This window comes from Glycine max, chromosome 2 (genome assembly GCF_000004515.6).
Source record: "Glycine max cultivar Williams 82 chromosome 2, Glycine_max_v4.0, whole genome shotgun sequence".
NCBI classification, from domain to species: domain Eukaryota; kingdom Viridiplantae; phylum Streptophyta; class Magnoliopsida; order Fabales; family Fabaceae; genus Glycine; species Glycine max.
Window position 1 is genome coordinate 23171078 of NC_016089.4, and position 21760 is coordinate 23192837.

Consider the following 21760-nt stretch of genomic DNA (forward strand, 5'->3'; position numbering starts at 1 on the left):
GCTAAACTTGAATTATACAGCCTCAGGACATGAAATATGCAATAATACACTGTGTAATCGATTACACATGCCTGGTAATCGATTACCAGTGACCCATTCCTCTGTGTAATCGATTACACAGGCTGGTAATCGATTACCAGAGGCTCCCTAAGTTTCCTGACTTCGTTTTCAAGCCTGGTAATCGATTACACCCCTTGGTAATCGATTACCAGAGACCATCTTAGCCTCCTGTCTTCAATTTTAAGCCTTGTAATCGATTACCCACCCTTGGTAATCGATTACCAGAGGCCACAAACCACATATTACACAAAATTCACAGCTGGCCAGCCACCACAAGCCTCCTTGCTTTGTGGTCTTTGTTCCTTTTATCTGTTGACTGCCAGGAGCTCGCCTGCTTAGGTACATCACAGGTTCTCACTGACCGACTATGCCCGGGTTGGGTCGGGATTGGTCAAGCTTGGTTTTGGGCAATAGCACCCCACCTGACGTCCCCAAGGTCTCCTGACCCCCGCGACATATCTCCAAGTACCACTCTGTGGTCAACAATAAAAGCAGGAAGTTTCACCCTTCAACACTTCCTCATCGCAAGCTTGTAGGATTATGGGGTACCCATCACATGTGGTACTAGGTGGCGGTCGGGCGATGGTGCACAACAAGTTTTCCACATCCACAATGAGCGTATAAACCCACCATCCCCTGTTGCCCACCTCCAACTGAGCTCACGTACTCCCACGTAGCCCATATCCTCGTTTCTCTCAATACCGGGCCCCCATCAATCCTCCCAAGCTTCCACAACATCCAAGCAAAACAACATACAAACAGCACAAGCTATCACAGCCAAGCAAAACAGAGCAAGGCAGAGAGAACTCTGCTCAACACACCAACTAAAATCACAGCTTTTCTCACTTAAAGACCCCAGTAACAATTCCTTCGATCCAATTCACTAACCGTTGGATCGACTCCAAAATTTTACTGGAAGTCTATAGTGCATAAGCATACATTTTGACCGTTGGGATCTACAAGCAAACATCCAGAACTCACTCTGCACTGCTCTTTCCACACCCAGTAAATACATAGCATTTTTCTGCACTTGTGCAAAATCCTGCTGCACAATTTCACAGCAAAAATCTGCACAAAGTGCAGATTTCGAAAATCACACTTCCTCTCATCCAATCTTGCCCAAATCACTTCCTACAAGTCCCAAATCATGCATCAATCATGTCTAACCCAAAACCAAGCTTCAAAACACAGCAACACATAATCTAGGTGTCCAACACCCCTCCATTCAATGGGTTTTCTAGGTTTGAGAAGTGAAATTGAGAATGAGGTAAATTTGAAGCAAACTCTCACCTCACACCAGTCCATAACATCCATCTAAACTTGCTCAAACTGGATTTACACCTAAAATTCCACCGAATCAAAATTTGACTCTTCAACACCCAATTTTGCCCTAGAAATGGCTCTTGGTTCACTTTGGTCATTTGTTTTTCTCCCTAGCACAGTCCAAGCTTTCTCATAAGTCCAAAATGACATTTCAAGCTAGTATTAACTCACTTTAACCTCCATTTACCACAGAATTCAGACTTAACCTTCCAACTCTCAAAGCCTCACTCTTTTTCCACTCATAACATCACATTCTCACTTTCCAACCCTAGGTTAACTCTACATTTCATCTCTAACAGTTTTCCATGAGCAGTTTTTCAGCATACAACATCACAAACATCATCACAAAACCCTAAAACAGAATGGGTATGTTTAACTCATCCAAACATGGCAATTTCAACAAGCTTTCAACAAGTTCCTTCACAAATAATCATCACACAGCAGAAAACTAACAAAACCACCCATCATATCTCCCAAAACCCCATACCCACGAAATTTAAGAGAGAAAGAAGTCCACCCAAACCTGAAATTTCGAAGTCCCACTCGTAGCCACGCACTTCACGACCCCGAAAATGCTCTCCTTTCGTGATTTGGAGCAGAAATGAGTACCAAAGGTTGGAGCTTTGTTGGGGTTTCAATGGAGAATGAGGGAGGAGAAAATGGCAACGTGAGGGAGAGAGAGAGCTGTCTGAAAAAGTGTGGGGGCTGAGTGAAGAGAGAGAAAAGCTTTGTGGTTTTTAAATAAAAAGGGTTTTTCTCTTTTTCTATTATTTTATTCAAGCAATGCCACATGTCTCCATTTGAGTGGAGCAAGAAGGGCCCACTTTCTCTTTTTGACTGTGACCCATACTCAGTCACAAAAGTGAGAAAAATCTGACCTTTGAAACACTAAAATCCTGCCTCGGTTTGCGTGCTGTTTCTCTGATTCCAGTTTCTCGCGTTTCTCTGCGTCCGCCGGGGCCAGTTTTCGAAAGCAAGCAATATATATATCAAAACGCTCAGAATAAAACCCTGAGCGTGGTTCAGAGGTTGGTTTCGTTAAATTTTAAGTCGCACGCAAAACGATGATTTTTAATTAATTAATCAGGAATTAACCCATAACCTCCCAGTTATGGATTTCTCTCCCTTAATTAGTCCAACCCGCATATCTTGCCCCCACTATTCCTATTTCTACCAAGAACATATCTATACATATACACTGAATAATATATAGATATATATATATAATCATTCAAAATACATCGTTTCCAAAAATTCCGGGTAGAAATTTCCAGGATGTTACATCATACAAAGATTGGCATGAGATGTTGCCTTTCGCCCTACACGGATACAGAACCTCAGTGCGAACGTCTATTGGGGCAACGCCGTATTCCTTGGTTTATGGGATGGAGGCAGTACTCCCATTTGAGGTAGAGGTTCCTTCTCAGAGAATAATGGCGGAGTCAGGCCTAGAAGAGTCAGAGTGGGCTCAAGCACGCTACGACCAACTTAACCTTATTGAAGGTAAGCGTTTGGCCGCCATGAGCCATGGGCGTTTGTATCAACGAAGGATAAAAAACGCATTCGACAAGAAGGTATGCCCGCGCAAGTTCAACGAGGGGGACCTCGTGCTGAAGAAGATGTCCCACGCTGTTAAAGATAATCGAGGCAAGTGGGCCCCGAATTATGAAGGACCTTTCATGGTGAAAAGAGCTTTTTCTGGGGGTGCTCTGATACTCACCCACATGGATGGCGAGGAATTGCCCTCGCCCGTGAACTCCGATGTAGTTAAACGATATTACGCTTGAAATCTGGGGCAATCAAGGGGACCATTGCAGTTTCTTTTAAATTCTGAGTTTTTTGTTCTTCTTGGTTTCCTCCAGGGGTTCCTTTCCTCTGTATTTGTCTCGTTCTTTTAAAAGAAGAAAAGATGGGCGAGGTTTTTGTCCTCCCTTTGGTTTCAAACTTTGTGTTTTAGATTTGTTATAGCATGAGCCCTCTTCGCTCGGTGTATGGGGTGCCCCAAACGCTTATTTAAAATTGAACCTAACCTGCCTTCACTAAAATAAAATCATCGCATTAGAAACATTCATACATGCACATGCACATGCATATCTTGTGGTAGCAAGGAGCAGAATCGTCTCAGGCCACGGTCAGAAGTCAAGGCAAGTCAATGGCAGAAATCAACCATGGTAAGACGATGACCGCTCACGATTGGTCACATATCATTTGGCTCTTACTTGCAGGTACATAGGGACGGATGTAAGTGGGGCAGGGGTCACGACCGACCGATCGTTGCCCCTTCCCGGCGCTAAACAAGCAGAGAACGTCGCTGCAAGGCAGCCCAGTATCCTTTGTGTTCGCAGTTTCTTTTACTATTGTTTGTTTTAAATAAGTAATCGACGCCTAATTCTAACTTAAGTAAGTTCAAGTTAGGCGAAACGCTAACCCATGAAGAAGGAGGGGACATGGTTAATGTTCCCCTCAAAAAAAAAAAAAAGTAGCAGGTTAGGTCGCCTGGGCGAGCAACCCCTGCACTCAAAATATAAAAACGAAGGAGGGGAACGTTTTTGTATCCAAAAACTACCCCCCCTTCATTCAAGAAAGAAAGAACACGAAGGCTTGCGGTTCTTGCCCCCTCAAGCCACTTTTGGTTGCCTGTTGCTTTCATTTTTGGTGTTTCAATTCACTCCAACAAGTAAGTATTCCATCCTTGATGTTTTTGCTTCCCATTGATATGCTTTCTTCATCTTTTGGTGCCTTAAATTGTGAGACCATGCTTATATTTGTGAGGCAGTTTTGGTTTGCTTTGGTGCTTGTTTTCTTGAATTGAGGATTTGGATGAAAAGGCCGTAGGCCTAGGTTGTATTTTGAAGCAATGGGGGATGCCACATTGCTCCCATTCTCTTGCAATTTATGTCTAAACGTGCGCCCACCAAGTGCTCGGTGAAATGCCTCAATGACATATGAGCATGGTTTTGTAAGCTTGGGATTGTGGGGCTGTTTTATATATATAGGGACAGCATGAAGGATTTAAAATGGGAGTCCGAATGCAATTCTAGGCCTAGGAACCCAAGCTTTTAATTTCAATGCAAGGAAGCATGACTTATGCCTAGGAATCTAAATTTTGGTTTTGAGTGTAAAAAAACATGAATATTAGGACATGTTTGAGGGTTTTTTTATTAAAATTTAAATTTGGCTGCCCCATGAGGAATACCTTGCACCTAGGTAGCATGGAAAATACCTTTCAACGGTATGTATATATGTGAATATATGGCATGAAAATACCTTGCAAAGTGAATGAATAGTAAATAATGCATTTCAAAAATGTATATTTTTGGATAGGTAGCGTAAAAATGCCTTTCAAGATATGTATATTTGTGGATAGGTAGCATAAGAAGCCTTTCAAAAAAAAATGTACCCATGCCAAAAATGGCACAAGAATGCTTCCCAAATGAATATATGATGTGGAATTGTCCCTCAAGTGTAGATAGATGGCATGAAAGTCCCTTTTGAATGCAAAAGTGTGTGCATAATGTAATTAGCTTTCCGACATGCATATAAATAAATATGAGAGAAACAATAAAAATTTGTATGATATACATTTCAAACATGTATAGGTAGTTTTTAAATGGAAAATGTTTAGGATATAAATTAGGTGTAAGGTTTGACGCAGCTCTTTGAGCGTGAAAGTGTGTTTTCTTTTTCAGAATGTATATAGGTGTATGGCAGTTAGAATATGTTGGATGTTCTTGCATGTTGACATGAGTAATAGGATATTTCCTACACATACACTTGTGCATAAATGGATTACATGAGTTAGGTCTAAATCAGAGGCATTAGCACGACCTTTTTGCTTTAAGATAAGCGTTATCTTGTAAAGCTAACTTCTAAATGTTTGTTCTCGCAGGAAATGGCCCCGAGGAAACTTGCCTCAAAGAGATCCAGGAAGGATAAAGCGGCCGAAGGAACCAGTGCCGCTCCCGAGTATGACAGTCACCGCTTTAGGAGCGCTGAACACCAGCAGCGCTTCGAGGCCATCAAGGGATGGTCATTTCTCCGGGAGCGACGCGTCCAGCTCAGGGACGACGAGTACACCGATTTCCAGGAGGAGATAGGTCGCCGGCGGTGGGCATCGTTGGTCACCCCCATGGCCAAGTTCGATCTAGACATAGTCCTCGAATTTTATGCCAATGCTTGGCCAGCAGAGGAGGGCGTGCGTGATATGAGGTCCTGGGTGAGGGGTCAGTGGATCCTGTTCGATGCAGATGCTATCGGCCAGCTCCTGGGATATCCTTTAGTGTTGGAAGAGGGCCAAGAGTGTGAGTATGGCCATAGGAGGAACCAGTCCAATGGGTTCGATGAGGAGGCCATCGCCCAGTTGCTATGTATACCGGGGCAAGATTTTGCCCGGACTGCTGCCGGGAAACGGGTGCGGATCATGCGCACCAACATGACCATTCTGACTCAGATATGGATGACTTTGCTACTCAGCAACATCCTGCCCAACGATCATAATTCCGACCTCCCCCTGCCGAAGTGTCAGCTGGTGTACGCCATCCTGACGTGGATGAGCATTCATGTGGCTTAGTTAATCGCTGATGCCATCTATATATTTGCAGGTATGGCGCCTACCAGGCACCCTCTGGACCCGGATAAGTCCAACAGGGCCCTAGGATTTCCCTCCTTGATCACAAGACTCTGCCAGTCGTTCGGCGTCCCCGTCACACCTAGCAAGGTGATTCGGCCGCCCATCACCCGAGCTTTTATCGAGAAGTACTGCATGCAGAGACAGGTCCAGGGTGATGCACCACAGGCCGCGGACGCGCCGCCACCTCATCAGGCTGGTCCAGCTGGATTGTTTGATACGGAGCAGTATTTGCGGCATTTGGTTCGCCAGCAGGCGGCCAACCACCGGGCACATGTACAGACCCATGATTGTCTTTATCAGATGAGTCTCAGCCTGTAGAGCCAGGGCTTTACTTCTTTTCCGTGCCCTACTCCGGACCAGTTCAGGGCAGAGGTCGCATGGCCTGGAGATTGGCCTGAGGCCCAGGCAGGAGAGGCACCAGCAGGGGCACCAGCAGAGGCTCCCGACGAGACAGATGAGGCCCGCGAGGACGAAGAGATGACCGATTTACTTGATTTCTTAGGAGGGAGCGGGGCCACATGATTGGGAGATCTCTTGATCCATATTTCTTTTTTGTTTCCATTTGTTTTTTCTGTCACATATCATCTTATTTTGTGTTTGACTAAGGGACTAACATTTGTTTCATGTTTTGACTTTTGTTTTGTACATACATGTCATTTGAGTTGTTACGCCGGTACTTGTTTCGTTGTTGTCAATAGTGTTTGTTGAAATTCTGGAACTGTGTAGAGTTTTTTATTTAGGAACGTCGTTCTAAAAATAAAATAAAATGAACCAAAAATCCTAATAAAAAGATAGAAGTGTTGTGAATAAAAGTCATGTTCATAAAGAAAAGAAAAAGGTTTTTTATACATGTATGTAAAAGGAAAATGTGTATAGAAGGGTTTTTTGTGTGTAAATGATGCGTGGAAAGGAATTCTGGTGTGTGAGCAACGAGTGTACATGAAGAAATCTTTGTGTGAACCATAAGTGTGTGTTGGGAAAAATGAAAAATCTTTGAATGTAAGTAGGGTTTGTATATAGACCGTGTGACGTAAAGAGAAGAGTTCTAATGCGTGTACAGAAACGGTTTGTCATGTATAAAAATATAGATGTACAAAGAAAGGTTTTCCTCATAAAGGATCACAGGTGTATAGTTTTAGTGAACGTATATAAAAATAAAACAAAAAAATTAAAGAGAAAGAAAGACCGCGAAGGTCGACATGTTATAGTTAAGAAGTATAAATCATTCGTAAAGAGCAAACGCATCTTCTGGAAACAAGGGACTAATGCTAAGAGTTTATTTTCCGGAATGAACCGAGATAAGGGTGGATGAATTCATTGAACTGATGAAAGAATATAACTTGGAAACGTTGGGTCTGTCTGTGTAAATTCCCAACCGTAGTATCACAATGCCATAAACGGGATGCTTGAGTGCCCACCTGGCTGTAGCCATGACTAATTTTGCACGTTATTTTCAAATCATCATTGTCACGCGTGCCTTATGGAATAATACGGAAGTTCGGGTCGAGAGCGACACCTTGACACCCAAATTTGTTTTGCCCCAGATATCAAGATTGGGTTCCCACGATAAAAGACCCCATTGAAACACAACCTTGGACTTTTTTGAACCTTGGCCTATCAAAAGAATCCTCCTCATTTCCCCCGAAGCAAAGGACAGTGAAATCTCCTCAAGGGAGAGCGAATGGAATGTTAAAACCCAATTTCCCAAAGAAAGGGATGGGGAAGGAAAATTGAAGGAAGAAATGGAAAGAAAGAAAAAAAAGAAAAATAAAAATAGAGAAAAGAACAAAAGAAAGAAAAGGAAGGATTCCCGATCAAAGATCGAAAATAAGTGAAAAGGGAAAAGAAGCGATTCTCGATTAATGAAAGAAAGAGGACAGAAATTCTTCAAAGCCAGATTGCCACTCGTAATCATTCTTGATTGGCAATATCCCACCCCACATGAACAAAGAGGAAAAGACCGAAACACCCAGCTTCCTCTCCAAAAACACTGACCTCGAGAAAATCCTATTGGTATGTGATCGTACGTTTGATCTATGATTCGATAGGAAGTCGCGTGCAAAATAGAGTCATGGTGCAGTTATGGTTTGGGAATAGGATAAAACACTTGCCTTGTGAGTTTTATACACTATGAGTGATTTATTTTCAGCTTAGCCCGATGTTTCCCTGCGTGTTCATTTGAAAGCTAGAAGTTGACATCCTACCCTTCATTCTCGGTTACAAGGAAGATTACCCTTGGCACAAGTATATTGTTTCTCTAAGATGTGGTGCTCTCACGAATGATTTATTTTTCTTTACAAAAAGCATGTTTGCCTTTCAGGTGGAAAAACTCGGTGGACCGTTCGGTCTCGCCAACACCCCTTTTTCCGGAGCGACATGAAAGTTATTGCTTAGGGCTGTTCACGTGTTTTCCGCTTTCGAGTTTGGAGCTGAGTTTCATGATTGCCTAAGAGAGGACCCTCAAGGCAATCCTCCATTCTCATCCTTTTCCGGAGCCATATGAATGAATTGCATTGTCGTTCATGTGTCCTCCATTTTCGAGTTTGGAGCTGTGTTTCATGATTGCCTAAGAGAGGACCCTCAAGGCAATCCTCCATTCTCATCCTTTTCCGGAGCCACATGAATGAATTGCATTGTCATTCATGTGTCCTCCATTTTCGAGTTTGGAGCTGTGTTTCATGATTGCCTAAGAGAGGACCCTCAAGGCAATCCTCCGTTCTCATCCTTTTCCGGAGCCACATGAATGTTATTGCTTAGGGTTGTTCATGTGTTCTCCGCTTTCGAGTTTGGAGCTGAGTTTCATGATTGCCTAAGAGAGGACCCTCAAGGCAATCCTCCATTCTCATCCTTTTCCGGAGCCATATGAATGAATTGTGTTGTCGTTCATGTGTCCTCCATTTTCGAGTTTGGAGCTGTGTTTCATGATTGCCTAAGAGAGGACCCTCAAGGCAATCCTCCATTCTCATCCTTTTCCGGAGCCATATGAATGAATTTTGCGTTGTCATTCATTTGTCCTCCATTTTCGAGTTTGGAGCTGTGTTTCATGATTGCCTAAGAGAGGACCCTCAAGGCAATCCTCCATTCTCATCCTTTTCCGGAGCCACATGAATGTTATTGCTTAGGGCTGTTTATGTGTCCTCCACTTTCGAGTTTGGAGTTGTGTTCCATGATTTCCTAAGAGAGGACCCTCAAGGCAATCCTCCATTCTCATCCTTTTCCGGAGCCACATGAATGTTATTGCTTAGGGCTGTTCATGTGTCCTCCACTTTCGAGTTTGGAGCTGTGTTCCATGATTGCCTAAGAGAGGACCCTCAAGGCAATCCTCCATTCTCATCCTTTTCCGGAGCCACATGAATGTTATTGCTTAGGGCTGTTCATGTGTCCTCCACTTTCGAGTTTGGAGCTGTGTTCCATGATTGCCTAAGAGAGGACCTTCAAGGCAATCCTCCATTCTCATCCTTTTCCGGAGCCACATGAATGTTATTGCTTAGGGTTGTTCATGTGTCCTCCACTTTCGAGTTTGGAGCTGAGTTTCATGATTGCCTAAGTGCGGACCCTCAAGGCAATCTTCCATACTCCACCTTTGTTCGGAGCACCATGAATGTCATTGCCTAGCGCTGTTCATGTGTTCTCCATTATCAAGTGCGAAGCTTCTGGTGACTGGGAAGCACGTTATTCTGTTGTTTTCCAGATCGGTCCCTTCGCCAAGTATGTGCATATGTGTATATGTGTATTATATTCGTTGTTCTGGTTGTTGTTTGTATTTTGTTTTGTGCAGAAGAAAAAAAGAAGAAGTAGAGATGAGAGTCGTCATCACGGAAAGGGCAGGACGGACGAAATCAGTGTCCTATCTTTGCTTTCCTCTTATCTCCGATGAGAGGTAAGTAAAGAGGGGCAAGTGTCATACCCTAATTTCGTCCGGGGATTATTACTTGATGACATGCAACCTTTGGTTAGCCGCTTTGAGATACTTGGCGTCCTTTGTTGCACAATAAATGAAGTCCCGAGACGTCTCAGAAATCTAAAGGAAGCAGGTTTGCGCGATCCGTGAAATTCCGTAATGTGGCGGAAGTCGAAAAGAGGTGTTTTTGCGCAATCCGTGAATTTCCGTAACTCCTTCGAAAGCTAAAAAAGAGTAAATACATAATCCGTAAGGATTCATAACCTTGCGGAAGGAAAATAAGTATCGTTACGAAATTCGTAAATTTTCATAACGTTACGGAAAAAGAATTACAAAAAAATAGAATGGGGGTGCATTTAGTTAAAAAGGGGGTGCAAATTGCAACCAGGCCCACTTGGGCCCTCCAGAAGATTCCTCCAGAAGGCTGTTGCTTCTGGAGGAAGCAACCTTGCTCGCCTGGGCGAGCTGGGCGGCAAGCTTCTCCCCTATTTTGCTATAAATAGGGGATGAAGTGAAGAAGAAAAGGGTTCAGCCCCTTAGGCACTTCTCTCTCTCTCGAAATTGCTGAGGAAAATTATTTTCGTGAAGAAAATCCAAGCCGAGGCGCTTCCGTAATGTTTCCGTAACGTTTCCGTGAGTAATTACGCGAAGATTCTCGACCGTTCTTCAAGATTCATCGTTCGTTCTTCGTTTTCTTCAGTCTTCAACGGGTAAGTACCTCAAACCAAGCTTTTCAATTCATCCTATGTACCCGTGGTGGTCCACATTTTGTTTCATGTATTTTTATTCTCGTTTTCATTTGCTTTTTATACCCCCTTTTGACGTGTTTAAGCCATTTATTTAAGTCATTTCTCGCTTAATCTAAAAATAAAATAAATTTCCACCGATCGTTTGAATTGTATCATCCATTAATTTTGGTTAAAATGAATTCCGACCGTTCGGTCGTGCCATAACCACGTTGGAAATCAAAAAAGAGGTAAAAATAATAATATAATAATCAAAAAATACCTTTTAGTAAAATAAAAGCGAAAGATCAATCGGACGTTTTCTCTTTGGGATTTCTCATTCTTAATTGAATTGACTAATAACTAAAGTGAAACTAAGGCTAAAATCAACTCGCCTAGTCAAGCTCGTCCACAAAAAATAGGGTTTTAAAAGTTTATCATTTCAGTTTCTTACCAAGTAAAATGTATCATTTTTAAGGTCCAACGCCTTAAAATGATCACCTTTCAAGTAAAAAGAATCACTTGATTCACGCATAAGAAAGAACTACGTAGGTCTGATTTCCTCTCCAAAGGAGGGTACGTAGGAGCAAAAGCCCCGCTTTTGTCGACCTCAAAAAATAAAAAGAAATAAAAGTTAAGATAACACAATTCCACAATTCTAAAAAATAGGTTGTTTTCCTTTGAGACAAACGTAAGAGGTGCTAATACCTTCCTCAAGCGTAAATACAACTCCCGAATTTAGAATTTTCATTTTGACCGGTTTCCTTTGGTTTTCCCGACATTTTCCACAAATAAACGTTGGTGGCGACTCCGCGCATCTTTCCTCCTTTGGAAAGCGCACCCATGAACCTCGCCCTCGCTCGCCCGTGAAGGGCACGTTGCGACAATCATGATCTTCATAAAGAATGTTGTGTTGATCTGGAAGATGAAAAATACAATCTCTCAACAGCAGGCTTTTTGTCGTGGATTGGAAAAGCAAATATTCTCCAAGCAGCTTCACAGGGAGAAATGTATCTGTGATATAGGTTGGTTAGTAAAAATAATAGTGAGAAAATAAATTATGCAGGTTAAGATGAAATTACCTGCAATCTAGATATTCTTTAAGTTCATCATTTTGAATATTTACATTTTGAGCTGCGTTATTGCTATCAGAAAGCATAACAGCAGTCACCCTGTCATAGCCTTTGTTTATGTATTTAAATAAATATTTGATTGAAGTACTTTGATTACACCATTCAATATTTATATGAGCCCGATATTTTTTCAGTAATTTTGGGTTGTAAGGTACTACATATATGTTATCAATGATAACACCATTCTTTGAAATTGAATGACCATTGTGTCTTCTACGATAGAGTGGATAACTGTTTGAATCCAAAAGAGTCTGAGGCTGAAATTGTTTAGGATAAAAATGACTGCATTTGCCTTCTTTCATACATGGAGAGTTGGGTTGTAAAATTACGCATGGGCCATGTATCATATGGTTCTCCACCAATCTGTAGAGTTCTGGGTCATCTTGATGGGAAGGTATTTCAGCTGATATTATCTGATCAATGTTAGTTGAAGATGGATATTTATTGTCTGGATGTAGAAATAGTAATAAATGTACGTGAGGGAGTCCTCGCTTTTGAAACTCTATAGTATGCATATTTGTGATCCACAAAAGATAAAGTTGCAATGGTAAGTATAATTCTGTATTTCATATCTATAAAAGTGTTGGTTAAATTGTAATATTTTAGCTATTAATATCTACGTTATAGAACAAAGAAAAATGTCCAAATGACCAACTAATATTTGTATTTAATCTAAGTATAAAAATGATGGTCAACTAAACTCTATAATATGCATATCTGTGATTCACAAAAGATAATATTATGATGGTAAGTATAATTCTGTATTTCATATCTGTAAAAGTTTTGGTTAAATTGTAATATTTTAGCCATTAATATTTGCGTTATACAACAAAGAAAAATGGCCAAACGACCAAGTTATATTTGTATTTAAGTATAAAAATGATGGTCAACTTACATGCAACCACTTTTCCCAGTAATTGACCCTTTGTTAAGTCTGACAGCATGTGTTCATATTTTAATTTGAAAATTCGTGATACAATATCTGGACTGTCTGTTGGTTGGAGATTCAAAGGTGAAAGTAATCTACGAATTTCAGGCCAATTTGGATTACAGGTTGGAGTAATAAAAAGATTTGGAAAACCAACATGACTGCATATTGCCATACCATCAAAGTAAAGTTGATCCATATAACGTGGGCTCCCAACAAACGTTGAGGGTAAGATGACTCTTTTTCCCTTGGTTAAGCCTTTAGCTGTTCCAGTATCCAATGAAGTTTGTAAGCTAGAATACTTATCAACTCTAAGCTTCTTTTGGTTGTTTCTGATATAGCTAAGTCTTTCTGATTCCACCATGGTATAACCTTCTGCTGCATAATACGTTTTATGTTGATCCTCGCTTTTGCAGAATCACATCTCTTTGCATGTTGATAGTTCTGCATGTTGAAAATGACTAAAGGCATAATTGAGTTAATTGTAAACTAAACAATAGATTTACATTCAAACGAAGATCCAAATGCTTGTTTTAAATGTGCGGAAACTACAATAAAATTAGAAGATGGAAAAAATCGGACATGAAGCATTTCATTGCTTCTTGATTATAGGCTGACTATTAGTGGTGACATAAATTAGAAATACATATAATAGCAATGTTTGAACCATAGCAAAAAAGAGCATGAAACATTTTTTTTTCAGTACCTTGTGTGCATTCAGAATCTTCACTTTTTGATGAATCAGACGCAATCACTAAAAAATAGAGAAAAACAAAAGAAAATCTTACTAAGGCAGCTAACTAAATTGATTTCTTGTAGAACATGCTATATGAGATGTCTCACTATTATATTCTGAAGTGCAGTTAACTGTTGGTTGTGAAGATGACTGAGCATGACCATGTCGCTTCTGCTGCATAATACGTTTTCTGTTGATCATGGCTTTTGCAGAATCAGATCTCTTTGCATGTTGATAGTTTGCATGTTGAAAATGACTAAAGGCAGAATTGAGTGAATTATAAACTAAACAATAGATTTATGTTGAAACGAAGAACCAAACACTTATTTTAAATCTGCAGAAACTACAATAAAATTAGAAGATGGAATAAATCGGAGATGAGGTATTTCATTGGTTATGGATTATAGGCTGACTATTAGTGGTGGAACTTCCTGGATTAGATATGTTTGCATGTTGCTAATTCTGTATATTGAAAAAGGGTAATGATAGAATTGACTGAATTGTAAGGTAAAGAGATGAGACCAAAGGTAGATGACATAGCAAAACTATGATGCAACATTAACAACTAGTAAAATTGGTAATATAGAAATCATGACACTTGGTTTCGGGAAAAATTGGGTTTTGGGACTGTTGCTAAGCTTGCAATGAAAGATATTGTCTATTTAGGACTCTGGTGTCAATCTAGACACACAAACCAAGTCCATAATGGAAAATAGGTAAGGTAGAAATTATCATAGTCATTGGCGGAAATATTGACTTCTGTAACTGCTACTAAGCTTGCAATGGAAGACATTGTATATATATCGATGAATTTTGCATTCACTAACACAAATTTGTTTAATTTGTACGCTCAAATCTATTAGCTCATGTGTTCAACTTGAAATATGAATTTTATATTTTACATCTTTTATTTGGCATTATGTAACCTTGTCCAGCACATCACAAATTTTTCTTTGATTTCTCTTGGCCATAGATTAGACCTGTTTTATATAGTTCTACTTTGTTGTAGTTAAAATCAAGATTATAGTTGCGTAAGCCATCAATGAAGTGAAAAATTGCAACTGAAATATTGAACACATGATTTTAGCAAAGCAATGATGGCTAAAAAAATGGAGTGATAACATTCATGGCAAACACATTCCAAATGAGGAAATATGATGTCAGGATAGAAACTTTGATTAATTTAAAGAGCACATCGATTGAGAAGGAAAACTGAAACTAAAAATTTAACACAATCCTCTGCATTCTATTTTTTTCTTAATCTGGTTTTTTTCCTGTTATTTTCACGCAATTTAGATGGGAATGGAATTCATTAAGCAGTTAACCAAGAAACAGATTAAGAAAGTGAGAATATCGAGTATCAACATGATCGCTAATGTAGCTATAAATTTTCCTCCTTCGTTGTTTTTTAATATTTGATGTTATTTGAACATCAATTTATCTCCTTCACCGTTTTTTTTTATTTAGGCTAACTCCTCCATTAATTTGTTAGAACCATATAGACCATCAAAGGTATGATAAACAACAGTTCAATTGTATCGAGGACAACCAAACAATGAATACTGGGAAAATCAATTGTTTTCAGTGCCATATTTAATATAAGAAAACTAGCAATACTACAACAGAAACACATAATATGGACAGATCTCAATTTAGAACGTCTAAAAGCATGAATCCAAAAAAAACTAGTTTTCAAATGTTCAAAGCATCAGCATACTGGAAAAACACGCTAGGGGAATCGGCAAATGCAGTGATAACAAAAACTACATAATTGCCTGTTCAATATGACAATATTTTAATAGCACCGTGAAAACACAACAATAAGAATTTGGAATCAGCTAAATTGGCTCTTATGAGAATGTCTTGTTAATTTGTTAGACGATAGTTGGGCTGGGAAAATTTGCAAGCTCCCTAACTCATCATCAACTTCATCAGATGACATCCGTTTTTTGGGCGTTAAAGGCAATCCGGCAACCGGATCATGGTCAGCTATGACAGACAGAGATTGCTGCATAAAGCATAAACTGGTAAATAAAAAACAATATAAGATATCAATGTTCATGACAGCAACATTAACTCACACATTCAGGATGCGTAGTATTATTGCAATCAACATTGGAAGGATCTATTTTGGAACATGCCTGCACCATATATAAGTTGATGATAGTCAAACTCATGAATCATATCATTATGACAACAACGACTCAAATAAATATCAGAAAAGAACACCTCACTATCAGGCAGCATCTCGAGAATAACATTGATCAAATCTAGGTCATTTGAGTATCTAAGAACAACTGCATTTTTGAATTTTGATTGAATCCTAACCTTAAAAGCAAGCACATGACCCAACAATTTGTCAAGTGCTTGAGGGGAAGCATTCAAATCAAGATCACCATCCTGCCAGAAACAGCACAAATTCACTAGCTGCTAGTTACAACTCAAAGAACAAAATATAATACATAAAATGAGAAGCAGCATATGATAAGGCATGAACATACTTCAATCTTGACCCTATTCGCATCATCAGCTGTTTCACCAATCAATTCAGCACATTCACGGTCCCAGAGCAAAAACTTGTTACTCTCATTGTTTTGGGTAACCATGACTTCAACTCTATACCTACCAATTTAGATGCTAGTCAAAAACAAAATGCTGAATAAAACATGCTAATGGACTAAAACTCCAATTGCCTCAGAACAGGCTGATCATTATCCTTGCCACATCCGCATGTGAATGGTCCTGTTTGGATGTCAGTTTTCCTATGACATTGAACGCAAGCTGGATAACACCATGAATGGTTATCCATGACTATTTTGCTAATAGTCCCCACTGTAACACAAACAACGTCCTTTTAAAAAACCATAACAATCAAATTGCCAACAATAAAATGCCATTGTTAGACACATTAGCTATAATATATGAATGTGAACAAATCTAGGCAAATTCGACTTCCAATTGCAATGAATATAAAATAAACACAAATAATAGGTCCACCTCAGAAATGGCATTGATTTCTAAAATAGTTTTGGCTTCAGCTTTTGAAAGAAACGAATCCTTTGATGATACCTGGCTTCCACCTGAAACTTGTGAACTTGCTTAATCACCAGGTAGCAAAACTGGACTCACCTCAACACCTAAATCTAAAAGCCTAAGGCAATCAGATAAATAGAATAAAGCAACAGAAAACAATCAAGACGATTGACACATGAATTTAACAACCACGGAGCAAAGATGATAAGCAAAATACCTCTCTTTAAATTCCTGAATTTCCAATATAGGATCATTAATCAATAGTTTTGACGCCTTGAAGGAATTGCTCACTGAAGCTAGATAACTTCCTGTAAATGCCAAGAACAACAACGACAAAACTCATCTATTGAGTATCCAAATCAGTAAATAAAATATCATACTTACCCTGCGCATCTTTTATTCTGGCATGTGTCAATATAATAACCATCGGCTCATCATCCCCACGTTCATTCAAATAGGATAGGAACTGAGTACAGTAATTCTCCCAAAGTGTGCAAGACAAAATTTCACCACTACAGCAAAGAAACAACATTACATCCATCACCTCATAAGGATAAAATAGACATAAGCACCATGCAAAATGACAAATAAAATCCTCGACAATATAAACTCTAAATAACCAAATATACATAGGAGATAGCAAAAACTGTGATTAACCATAACCTCAAATCCTTCATTCTAAAAACAACCCTAGTATTTTTTGATGAAACATGCCGAAAGACCACCTGATCAACGACCCCAATAATATCTTAAACCACCAAAAATGAAAATAGGTCATTGAAAAAAACCCAAAGAAGTTATGATCAAAACGAAAGCACAAATTGTGACTGTACTCTCCAACCAACAGGCCAGACACAATTGCCAGCAACAACATTTGCAAATTCAACAAATCTAAATTCCTTAAAAGGCAGTTCATGCAAATCAGCTTCTCTAACAACCGTCACTCCAATAAAAAATAACTTGTACTCATGTTTGCACACTCTAAATTGACCATCATTCTTGACAACTTTGAAATTATGCATAACATAAGTGCAATTATCTTTCAAATCAGCTTTCCAAGACTTGAGGTGGTCCGATTTACAAATAGCATGAATTTGATCACCCTGAAATATGCAAACTATATAATCAATAAATGATATGAACAACAATCCAACAATCAAATAGAGAGCACAAAATATACCTCAGAATCAACAAAAACCATTTCCGCTTGCTCATACTTGTTGGGAGTCCCAACGAACCAAAGATTGGTGATCCTAACAGTAAGCTTAAGCGTCTCTTTTGATCCATCAATAGACCTAATCTTGTCAGGAATCCTCGCCATAAAATTACATAGACCTGCCAATTCTAAATGAAAAATGTAATAAATCCAAAATGATGAAAATGATATGCAAAGAATGATTGTCAATTTATAATAGAAAATTATGCTAACAAAAAATAGAATAGCAACACAGACTTAAATGGCACATGCAATAACATTTCAATCAATGACAAAATACCATAAAAACTATGATACTATTCGTTGAACTACTAAGCCAATACATGCAACAACCTGAACATAAAAAGAAAAGCCAAATCAGCAAATAGCAGAGAAGCAGAAACAAAAATTATATCTCCGAACAAATAATATTGCAAACAAACAAATAGAAGGGCCGAAAACAAACACAACAAAGTTCAACTTCTGGAAAACAGAATACTAACCCATCCTTAAACCACACATGCAATAAGATTTCCATCAATGCCAACATACCACAAAAAGTATTAGACTATCAATTAATCTAGTCAGCCAATACATGCAACAACCTCAACTCAAAAACAAAATAGGCAAGTCAGCAAACAGTAGAAAAGCAAAGTAGAAATACTATATCTCTAAAACAATAATATGGTTAATCAAAAACCATGCAAATGCAATCCAACCATCGAAATCAGTGAAAAGAGACTAAAAAGAAAATACCCAACTCAGAAAGAGCAAAAAAACAGAACCAAACAATTATAGCTCTAAAGGAATAATATGATCAATCCAAAACCATGCAAATGCAATCCAACGAACAACAGACAAATGGAAGCCAACAAAAAGAAAACCAAGAATTTGTAAATAATAAAAAACAGAATAGAACACGTGTCAGAGGAACATAAACATGCAGAAACCAAAATCACCAAACAACAAAAACCTGACAAAATCACACATGCACAACAGACAAACAATAATATGGTTAATCAAAAAACACACATGCACAACAAACGAACAATAATATGATTAATCAAAAACCATGTAAATACAATCCAACCATCGAAGTCAGTGAAAAGAGACAAAAAAACAAAATAGCCAACTCAGCAAAAAGCAAAAATCAGAATCAAACAATTATAGCTCTAAAGGAATAATATGATCAATCCAAAACCAAGTAAATGCAATCCAAAGAACAACTGACAAATGCAAGTCAACGAAAAGAAAAGAAAGAATTTGTGAACAATAAAGAATAGAATAGAACACGTACTAGAAGAACATAAACATGCACAGACCAAAACCACCAAACAACAAAAAACTGACTCGAACCTTCAACCACAGAAGAACGGAAATCACAAACTGGAAACCATAGCCTCACGCCAAAATGCTAAACAACAGAACAGGTATATTGAAGATGGAAGCCAACTAAAAACAAATGAAGAAAGTGAAACAAATGCAAACCCAGCATAAATCACCAGCTTGGAACTTGCTAGTGAAAGGACTCAAAAACGCTAGAAAAGAAGCCACGTACACCACCAACCACCAAAACTGGAAACGGCAATCTAATCACTCAACAACACACCAAGCTACGTGGCTTAAAACCATAACCATATAACCATAAAATAACACATGGCAGCAAGGTGGCAGAAAACCAACCCAACCTAGAAGGGCATAAATGACCAAAAAGAAATTGGACAAGTGTTAAGCTCTCAGCTATGGGTATTTTGACCAAAAAACCAAAAAATTGGACAGTTGTCAAGCTCTCAGCCATGGGTATTTTAGTATTTTCCACATACTTCAATTTTAGTATATAGATATTGATAACTATACTCGTTATTGGACCAAGTTAACGTGTATACCTGTATTAAGCGCGAATAGTACACATACTTGACTTTTGTTAAATACAGTAATTGTGTGTTCATACTGGATAAATTTTATATCTTTTTTTTTAAGCCCGAATATCCATAGGGATTATTCTCTCCAATTAGTGAGATATATGCAAGTGGTCGATTAGTGAGAGGCTTAAATTAGCGGGCTACTTGTGCTGGATTTTTCAGTAGGACATGTGAGAAGTTAAATGGATCTTGTGATTTATGCATAATAATTAGTAAGCGTAAAATGGAAGGTTGGCTTTCGAATTCACAATAACCAAATAGATAATACATTTTTGGCTCATGAAAAATATTAAATTATCAATCTCTTGGTCAAGAAATTAACAAGATTGTTTAGTAAAATGGCTGATATCTCAAGATCACATTTGAATCAAATCACAAGATTAAACTATTTAAAATAATTTTACTTTGTGCTTGTATAGAATATTTAAATTTTTTTAGGAAATTCAAATATATAATATTTTAATTGTTTTGATTTAAATTTCTTTCATTTTCTAGAAATTTTGTTTGGATGAAACAATTTAATTTCTTATATTTTAATTTATTTATTTGGATAAAGTAATTTAATTTCAACCAAATTTTTAAATATTTATTTGAAAATTAAAATTTTAATATTGAATAAAAATAAATATTAGTCATTTTTAAAATATTTAAATATTCAAAATAATTTTAATAATTATTTTTTAAAATATTTAATAACTAAAAACAAAAAATAATAATTAAATTAAACAATTTTGAATCTTACACAATATTCTTGTATTAATAAAAAAAACTTGGATTAAATAATATTGTAAAGTAAAAAATGAATGATATATAATTCTCTGATCAATCTAATTCTTTATTAAAAACAATTTTCAATTGCGTAGTTTGACAATAATGTTTAAAAATATATCAAAATTAAATAATTACGTGATTTAAGGAAAATCATTTCATATAAAATTCAATTCAAATATTGATATTAATTTCATTGTTGATCAAAGAAGAAAATACTTCAAAACTCTCGAGTACTCTGTCGTGGATGTTAAATTTTATGACTATGACAGGACTAACTGGTCTAAACTTGAGCCAAAAACTGACAATGAGCTAACTAATGAGGAAGAAGAAGCCGAAAAAGAAGATCTTTTGGTAGAGATAGATCCCAATGAAGTTAAGATGTTGGAGCTGATTTGGGAGCTTTAAAACCCAACAACCTTAGAACTAATCAAGGAGCTATTCAGGTTGGCAACTTAGGTGTTGGTTAAGAGAAATGCTCCGACAAGTATCTTGGTGGTTTCTTCTTCCGAGAATCTCCTTCCCCAAGGTGAAGCAACCGACACAAACAATGTTATTGTCATCGAATGACTATTGAAGGGTCGGGATGTCGATTTAAGTATGTATTAACTTGAACAATTCACTTTCTTTTTAAGCTTTGATCTTTATTATTTTAACCATATTTTTCTTTCCACGCAACATGATATACTTAGCTTACATTTTATCTTCCTCTTCACCTTTCCTGGACTATGAATTCTATTTTTGGCAAGTAAATAGGCAATCAATTCTTTGTATTGTCCTTATTTATTATTCATAACCGTTTCGCCCAAAATCTGCCAAGATATTTTCGAATTTTACATGTTTTGACTTGATTATAAATACTCTTTATGGTTGTTTCTTTTTAATTGGCTCCTTTTTAGGGCGTTAGGTGATAATTTGAAGTAAAAATACTCCTTTTGTTCCCCATTGAGAAGCATGGAGTGTTTTAGTGGATGATGTGGGCTTTTCATCATGATCCTGACCTCCCCATTCTTTCTCAAAATCGTTATTGCATCCTTTAGGGTCCTTTGATAAATGTGTTTGGATCTATGTTCTTTGGTAGGTCCCATTCTTTGCATTGAAAGGTGTCCTAGTGACCTTAATGGGGGGTCTCTAGTGACTTATATGGTTTATATGATCATTCTTTTACTATTAGTTGATCTCAACTAGGCTTCTTTTTATCGATTGACTAGCGTCAATTAGTCAAGCTAACCCAAAAAGCCTTGCCAGTATTGGGGTTATCTGATTAATAGACGTTTATTTCGCATTAAATTTCTTTGGGTTCACTTGAATAATTGATGAAGGATGAAGCACCAAGTTATTTCCTCTGATGCCTTACTACCAATCAGATCTGTGAACTGGTTGTGGGCTTCAAGGGTGCTCTCAAA

The 21760-nt window shown here is 38.0% G+C and overlaps 1 protein-coding gene across 1 annotated transcript; it reads right to left on the reverse strand.

Moving 5' to 3' along the window:
• Positions 1 to 15270: 15270 nt before the first annotated feature.
• On the reverse strand, positions 15271 to 17790 carry LOC102660767 (replication protein A 70 kDa DNA-binding subunit C). Its single transcript, XM_006575835.2, has 11 exons — positions 17650 to 17790; positions 17303 to 17572; positions 17133 to 17194; positions 16854 to 16981; positions 16687 to 16777; positions 16544 to 16587; positions 16130 to 16268; positions 15938 to 16058; positions 15666 to 15836; positions 15518 to 15577; positions 15271 to 15444 (listed from the first exon to the last, which is right to left on the reverse strand). Exons 1-11 carry the CDS (start codon positions 17788 to 17790, stop codon positions 15271 to 15273), a joined length of 1401 nt encoding a protein of 466 aa, XP_006575898.2.
• Positions 17791 to 21760: the final 3970 nt, after the last annotated feature.

Coding starts and splice junctions, on each gene's coding strand:
- LOC102660767 (XM_006575835.2), bottom strand. CDS start 17,790: ATGGCGAGGATTCCTGACAAGATTAGGTCTATTGATGGATCAAAAGAG. Junction 16,269..16,543: donor GAGTCCAGTTTTGCTACCTG/GTGATTAAGCAA, acceptor TTTGTGTTACAG/TGGGGACTATTAGCAAAATA. Junction 16,059..16,129: donor AATGATCAGCCTGTTCTGAG/GCAATTGGAGTT, acceptor CTAAATTGGTAG/GTATAGAGTTGAAGTCATGG.